The sequence below is a fragment of the Rhinoraja longicauda genome, chromosome 3 (assembly GCF_053455715.1).
Source record: "Rhinoraja longicauda isolate Sanriku21f chromosome 3, sRhiLon1.1, whole genome shotgun sequence".
Classification (NCBI taxonomy): Eukaryota; Metazoa; Chordata; class Chondrichthyes; order Rajiformes; family Arhynchobatidae; genus Rhinoraja; species Rhinoraja longicauda.
The window spans coordinates 4158367-4166580 of record NC_135955.1 but is presented as its reverse complement, the minus strand read 5'-3'; the positions used below and the strand labels follow the sequence as shown (position 1 = coordinate 4166580).

Genomic DNA, 8214 nt, shown 5'->3' with positions numbered 1-8214 from the left:
CCGCTGCGCCATTCAGACCCACCTTCAGAACCAACCGAAAACGTCACCTATCCATCTTCTCCAGAGATGCTGCCTGACCCGCTGAGTTGCTCCAGCACTCTGTGAAACGTCACCTATCCATGTTCCCCAGAGATGCTGCCTGACCCGCTGAGTTGCATAGACAGGGTAGAGAAATAGAACCTTTTTCCCCAGGGTGGAAATGTCAAAGACCAGAGGGCGTAACAATAAAGTGAGAGGGGCAGAGTTTAAAGGAGATGTGCGGTGCAAGTTGTTTTACAGAGAGGGTGGTGGGTGCCTGGAACGCACTGCCAGGGGTGGTGGTGGAGGCAGATACGATCGTGGTGTTTAAGAGGGTTTTGGATGGACACATGGATATGAAGGGAATGGTGGGATATGGATCACGTGCAGGCAGGTAAGAGTTGGTCTTGGCATCATGCTCAGCACAGACTCTGTGGGCCGAAGGGCCTGTTCCTGTGCTGTACAGAGTTCTATGTTCAGTCAGACTAAGCAGGTCCCATTTAGAGTCATAGAGTCATAGAGCAAGGAAACAGGCCCTCTGGCCCAACTTGCCCATGCCGACCAAGATGCCCTGAGGTGAGTGTAGGCGCTGGTTGAAATCGAAGGTGTCACAAAATGCTGGAGTAACTCAGCAGGTCAGGCAGCATCTCTGGAGCGAAGGAGTGGGTGACGTTTCGGGTCAAGACCCTCCTTCCCACATGCCAATTCTCTGAATGCATTCAAGAGAGAGCTAGATAGAGCTCTTGAGGATAGCGGAGTCAGGGGGTATGGGGAGAAGGCAGGAACGGGGTACTGATTGAGAATGATCAGCCATGATCACATTGAATGGCAGTGCTGGCTCGAAGGGCTGAATGGCCTCCTCCTGCACCTATTGCCTTCCTGTCTCCAACTACATCCTATCTTTGTCCCGCCCCCTCCCTGACATCAGTCTGAAGAAGGGTCTCGACCCGAAACGTCATCCGTTCCTTCTTTCCTGAGATGCTGCCTGACCCGCTGAGTTACTCCAGCATTTTGTGTCTGCCTTCAAGATGCCCTGGGGTGGTTATTGACAAAGTCCGATTGTAGATTGGCTCTGAGACTTTGGTGGGACCCTCCTGCCCATACGGTTTGCCCCCTCTACCTCTGAACCTCTCCCATCCATGCACTTGTCTACACTGTGTGTCTCTCAAATGTTGTATTAGTACCTTCCTCTACTACCTCCTCTTAGAAGGATGGACCGAGGGGGAGGGAGGGATAGAAAGACAATAGACAATAGACAATAGACAATAGGTGCAGGGGGAGGCCATTCAGCCCTTCGAGCCAGCACCGCCATTCAATGCGATCATGGCTGATCATTCTCCATCAGTACCCCGTTCCTGCCTTCTCCCCGTACCCCCTGACTCCGCTATCCTTAAGAGCTCTATCCAGCTCTCTCTTGAAAGCATCCAACGAACTGGCCTCCAATGCCTTCCGAGGCAGAGAATTCCACACCTTCACCACTCTCTGACTGCAAAAGTTCTTCCTCATCTCCGTTCTAAATGGCCTACCCCTTATTCTTAAACTGTGGCCCCTTGTTCTGGACTCCCCCAACATTGGGAACATGTTTCCTGCCTCTAATGTGTCCAATCCCCTAATTATCTTATATATTTCAATAAGATCCCCCCTCATCCTTCTAAATTCCAGTGTATACAAGCCTAATTGCTCCAGCCTTTCAACATATGACAGTTCCGCCATTCCGGGAATTAACCTAGTGAACCTACACTGCACGCCCTCAATAGCAAGAATATCCTTCCTCAAATTTAGAGACCAAAACTGCACACAGTACTCCAGGTGCGGTCTCACTAGGGCCCTGTACAACTGCAGAAGGACCTCTTTGCTCCTATACTCAACTCCTCTTGTTATGAAGGCCAACATTCCATTGGCTTTCTTCACTGCCTGCTGTATCTGCATGCTTCCTTTCAGTGACTGATGCACTAGGACACCCAGATCTCGTTGAACATCCCCTTTTCCTAACTTGACACCATTCAGATAATAATCTGCCTTTCTATTCTTACTTCCAAAGTGAATAACCTCACACTTATCTACATTAAACTGCATCTGCCATGCATCCGCCCACTCAAACAACCTGTCCAAGTCACCCTGCAGCCTTATTGCATCTTCCTCACAATTCACACTACCCCCCAGCTTAGTATCATCTGCAAATTTGCTAATGGTACTTTTAATCCCTTCATCTAAGTCATTAATGTATATCGTAAATAGCTGGGGTCCCAGCACCGAACCTTGCAGTACCCCACTGGTCACTGCCTGCCATTCCGAAAGGGACCCATTTATCCCCACTCTTTGCTTCCTGTCTGCCAACCAATTTTCTATCCATGTCAGTACCCTACCCCCAATACCATGTGCTCTAATTTTGCCCACTAATTTCCTATGTGGGACCTTGTCGAAGGCTTTCTGAAAGTCGAGGTACACCACATCCACTGACTCTCCCCTGTCAATTTTCCTAGTTACATCCTCAAAAAATTCCAGTAGATTTGTCAAGCATGATTTCCCCTTCGTAAATCCATGCTGACTCGAATGATCCCGTTACTGCTATCCAAATGCTCAGCAATTTCGTCTTTTATAATTGACTCCAGCATCTCCCCACCACTGATGTCAGACTAACTGGTCTATAATTACCGTTTTCTCTCTCCCTCCTTTCTTAAAAAGTGGGATAACATTAGCTACCCTCCAATCCGCAGGAACTGATCCTGAATCTATAGAACATTGAAAAATGATCTCCAATGCTTCCACTATTTCTAGAGCCACCTCCTTAAGTACCCTGGGATGCAGACCATCAGGCCCTGGAGAGAGATGGAGAGGAGGATGGAGAGAGAGAGAGAGAAAAAACGTAGGTGAATGAGTGAGGGAGGATGGAAAGGGGAGAGAGGGGGAAGGGAAGAGAGAGGGAGAGGAGGAAAAGGGAGATAAAGAAATAGCAAGGGGACAGAGAGGAAGGGAGAGGGGGAGGGAGGGAGGGAGGGAGGGAGGGAGGGAGGGGGGGAGGGGGGAGGGGGGGAGGGGGGGAGGGAACAAGGGGAGAGAAAATAGAGAGTGGAGAGAGGGAGGGTGGATGAAGAGATAAAGGAGAGACAGAGAATGAGAGGGAGAGGAGGAAGTGAGAGAGAGAACAGCGAAAAGAGAGAGACGGCCAGGACAGCTCGGGGGAGGTGTTGTGGGTCTAATTCTGTGCTAATAGACCAGGATTGCAAAGCCTTCAGCAGCTAATTGCCCGTAAATCCTGTTTGTAAACTTCCTGGTTAAAGCCAGCACTGTGAGTGTGACCGTCTGGCGTGGGCACCTCTCCCTTCTCCCACCCCCCGGCCATTGCCCCTCACCCCCCGGCCATTGCCCCTCACCCCCGGCCATTGCCCCTCACCCCCCGGCCATTGCCCCTCACCCCCCGGCCATTGCCCCTCACCCCCGGCCATTGCCCCTCCCCCCCCGGCCATTGCCCCTCCCCCCCCGCCATTGCCCCTCACCCCCCGGCCATTGCCCCTCCCCCCCCGCCATTGCCCCTCACCCCCCGGCCATTGCCCCTCACCCCCCGGCCATTGCCCCCCACCCCCCGGCCATTGCCCCTCACCCCCGGCCATTGCTCCTCACCCCCCGGCCATTGCTCCTCACCCTCCCGGCCATCGCCCCTCACCCCTCGGCCATTGCCCCTCACCCCCCGGCCATTGCCCCTCACCTCCCGGCCATTGCCCCCCACCCCCGGCCATTGCCCCTCACCCCCCGGCCATTGCCCCCCACCCCCCGGCCATTGCTCCTCACCCCCCGGCCATTGCCCCTCACCCCCCGGCCATTGCCCCTCACCCCCGGCCATTGCTCCTCACCCCCCGGCCATTGCTCCTCACCCTCCCGGCCATCGCCCCTCACCCCCTGGCCATTGCCCCTCACCCCCCGGCCATTGCCCCTCACCCCCCGGCCATTGCCCCCCACCCCCGGCCATTGCCCCTCACCCCCCGGCCATTGCCCCCCACCCGCCGGCCATTGCTCCTCACCCCCCGGCCATTGCCCCTCACCCCCCGGCCATTGCCCCTCACCCCCGGCCATTGCTCCTCACCCCCCGGCCATTGCCCCTCACCCCCCGGCCATTGCCCCCCACCCCCCGGCCATTGCTCCTCACCCCCCGGCCATTGCCCCTCACCCCCCGGCCATTGCCCCTCACCCCCGGCCATTGCTCCTCACCCCCCGGCCATTGCCCCTCACCCCCCGGCCATTGCCCCCCACCCCCCGGCCATTGCTCCTCAACCCCCGGCCATTGCTCCTCACCCCCCGGCCATTGCTCCTCACCCCCCGGCCATTGCCCCTCACCCTCTGGCAGAAGGTACAGAAGTTTGAAAGCGCGCACCATCAGACTCAGGAACAGCTTCTTTCCCTCTGTTATCAGGCTTCTGAACGGCCCTTCCATAAGCTGGGGCACCGTCCGATTCACCTCTACCCCATTGTGGACATTGGACTCTGTCTGTGGAACTGATGCGCTACAATGCTGAGAACTATATTCTGCACTCTGTATCTCCCCCTTTGCTACACCTGTTGTACGTGAGTTTGACTTGGTTGTATTTATGTGTGGTATTATCTGATATTGGATAGCACGCAAAACACTGTACCCCAATACATGCAACAACAATAACCCTAAGCATAAGGAGGTCGTAGCTTCATTATTTCACTCACCCACCATCCCCCTTCAAACCCCCCTCCCACTTCCCCTCCCATCCCACTCACCCACTCCCCCACTCACCCACTCCATCCCCCTTCAAACCCCCCTCCCATCCCACTCACCCACTCCCCCACTCACCCACTCCATCCCCCTCAACCCCCCTCATCCACTCACCCACTCCCCCACTCACCCACTCCATCCCCCTTCAACCCCCCTCATCCCCTCACCCACTCACCCACTCCATCCCCCCTCAAACCCCCCTCCCACTCCCCCTCCCCCACACCCACTCCATCCCCCCTCAACCACCCCCCTCATCCCCTCCACCACCACTCAGCCACATCATCCTCCCTCAACTCCCCCCTTATCTCCCCCTCCTACCCTCCCCCTCCCCCCCCCCCCCCCCCCCCCAGTCGAAGCACCGTAAGTCGGGGAGCTGCATCAGATCAACGGGCCCCAACTGCACGGGCCCGGACCCGTTGGGTTCCGTACACGCGCGAATCCGGCGGCCATCTTACGTAAGTATCAGATCAACGGGCCCCAACTGCGCGGGCGTGTGGACCCGTTGGGTTCCCAGTGTGACGTCAAACACGGAGGTATTACTGCGCAGGCGCGCGGCTGACGGGTAGCGCAAGTGGAAAAGGGGTTTATTAAAGTTTAAAAAGTGATTTTTAAAGTTAAAAAAGGCGAATAACTTAAAAAAAATATAACAACCATTTGAACCGCAGGCCGACGGTGAGTACGGTGGGCCTACAATTGTTGCGCTGTCGTGTACCGTTTTGGCTGTATTTCGGGTATAAATATATTTACGAACGAACAAACGTACAAACAAACAAGATGAGCGTTTTAGTGGTATACATAGATTGTACGTTGTCCCTAGTGTGTGTAGGGTAGTGCCAGGGATCGATGGTGGGCACGGACTTGGTGGGCCGAAGGGCCTGTTTCCGCGCTGTATCTGTAAAGTCTAACGGGAGCCCCCCCCCTCTCTTCCTTCTAAACTCCAGCGAGTACAGACCCAGAGCCATCAAGCGCTCTATCCACCCCCCTGCGTCTCTCCCCTTACCTGCTCTTCTCAGGGCGGTCCCGCGATGCTTGGAACCTTCAGTCTGCTCGGACAAGCAGACGAGGACTAGAAGTGGGACTAGTAGCCACGATACGTCCCGTTCACCCATCCAGAGACAGGTCGGCGTCTGCGGGAGAGCGGGAGATGGACAGAGGAGGTGTCGAGAGGGACCGGGGTGGGGGAGGGGGGGACGGGGACGAATCCAGCGGCAGAGAGGCACGAGACAAGGCTGCCACTGGGTGCGGGATAGGAGACAACAGCCAACAAGGCAGAGCAAGGAAGGACTCAGCGGCTGGTCGAAGCTGATCCCCGTCCCCTCTGCCTGCCTCCGGTTCAAGGGCAACAGCTTCAGGCACAGAGAGAGGGAGAGGGAGAGAGAGAGAGGGAGGGAGAGAGAGAGGGAGAGAGAGAGAGAGAGATCCCACAGCTAAGGAGATAAGTGAAGTTTAATCTGGTGCTGATGTCAGGGGAAACGCAGACAAAGTCTCTCCTCAAGCTAACTCCCGAGTGGCCCCATCGATATTTAAAGCTGCATTGCCCACTCAGACTGGGGCTTTGAAAAGTCCTCTCGAACGGACATGGTCTATTTTAGGAAATCCCTTCAATAAATTAAAGTCATTTTCCACAGAGCACAGGGCTGCTTTGAAATGAGCCCGTATTTACATAGTCGAGACTGCAGAGTTGAGTTCAGTTTACTTGTTTAGTTCACTAGTTAAATGTAGTTGCTTAGTTTAGATATTTGGTTTAGTTGTTAGGTTTAGTTGTTTAATTTAGTTAGTTTGGTTTACTTTAGTTACTTGGTTTAGTTTATTATTGTCACGTAGGGTTGCCAACTGTCCCGTATTAGCCGGGACATCACGTATTTTGGGCTAAATTGGTTTGTCCCGTACGGGACCGCCCTTGTCCGGTGGGGGGGAGCTGTAGGCCCGGACACTATAGGCCACTGGAGCCACTGTAGGCCCGGACAGTGTAGGCCCGGACACTGTAGACCCGGGGGCCATTGTAGGCCCGCACACTGTAGGCCTGGGGGCCACTGTAGGTCCGGACACTGTTGGCCCAGACACTGTAGGCCCGGACACTGTAGGCCTGCACACTGTAGGCCCGGGGGCCATTGTAGGCCCGCACACTGTAGGCCTGGGGGCCACTGTAGGCCTGGGGGCCACTGTAGGTCCAGACACTGTAGGCCCGGACACTGTAGGCCCGGACACTGTAGGCCCGCACACTGTAGGCCCGGACACTGTAGGTCCGCACACTGTAGGCCCGGACACTGTAGGCCCGGACACTGTAGGCCCGGACACTGTAGGCCCGGACACTGTAGGCCCGGACACTGTAGGCCCGCACACTGTAGGCCCGGGGGCCACTGTATGCCCGGACACTGTAGGCCCGGACACTGTTGGCCCGGACACTGTAGGCCCGGACACTGTAGGCCCGCACACTGTAGGCCTGGGGGCCGCTGTAGGCCCAGATAGTGTAGGTTAACGGAATGTGTTCGGGGAGCGGGGCCGAGTGTGTTCGGCCGAACGGAGGTTGATTAGCAACCCGCCTCCCGGCCCGGGCGGCCACCATTGGGGGAGCGGGAGCACATGGCCGCTGGCTGGGTGAGGTCACGTGAGGCGCGGGGCTGTGACGTCACCTTGTGTCCCTTATTTGGGAGTGAGATAGTTGGCAACCCCTATTGTCACGTGTACCGAGGTACAGACAAAAGCTTTTTTTGTTGTTGCGTGCTGACCAGTTAGCGGAAAGGCTACGCATAACTCCAATCGAGGTGTGCACAGTGTACAGATACAGGGTAAAGGGAGCAACGTTTAGTGCGAGATAAAGTCCAGTCAACTCTGATTAACGATAGTCCGAGGGTCTCCAATCAGGTAGACGGGAGGTCAGGACCGCTCTCTAGTTGGTGATGGGATGGTTCAGTTGCCTGATAACAGCCGGGATAAAAACTGTCCCAAAAATAGGTATCTGTGTTCAACTTTACTGCTCTTCCAAAACCTAGTTATTAGTTCCAAACTTGGCTTTGAACGTGGGTGGTTTTATTTATAACATTCAAAGTAAACCTTCTTCGTAAATACAGAGACAAAAATAACTAGTGCACGGCTCTCCCTACTTGAAGGCGCGCACCACCAGACTCAGGAACAGCTTCGTCCCCTCTGTTATCAGGCTTCCATCAGTCTGAAGAAGGGTCTCGACCCGAAACCTCACCCATTCCCTCCCTCCTGAGATGCTGCCTGTCCCGCTGAGTTACTCCAGCATTTTGTGAATAAGGCCCTTCCGTAAGGCAGGGCACCGTCCGATTCACCTCTACCACCATTGCGGACATTGGACTTTGTCTCTGGAACTGATGCGCTACAAAGCTTCTCCTTTGGGGAGACCCGCAGCTCTGTTGAGGTGAGCCGGGCCAACGTGACATCGTCCAGGTCAATCACACCTCGTTCACCATTCGGTGGGGCGGTATTTGGGG

The 8214-nt window shown here is 55.5% G+C and overlaps 1 protein-coding gene across 1 annotated transcript in view; it reads right to left on the bottom strand.

Moving 5' to 3' along the window:
- Positions 1 to 5929, bottom strand: part of LOC144611490 (pikachurin-like) — a 26389-nt gene extending 20460 nt beyond the window's left edge. The window contains exon 1 of the mRNA XM_078430624.1: positions 5757 to 5929. Coding sequence (XP_078286750.1) covers positions 5757 to 5865 — 109 coding nt within the window. The 5' untranslated portion in view covers positions 5866 to 5929. The remainder of the gene's footprint in view (positions 1 to 5756) is intronic.
- Between the last annotated feature and the right edge of the window lie 2285 nt (positions 5930 to 8214).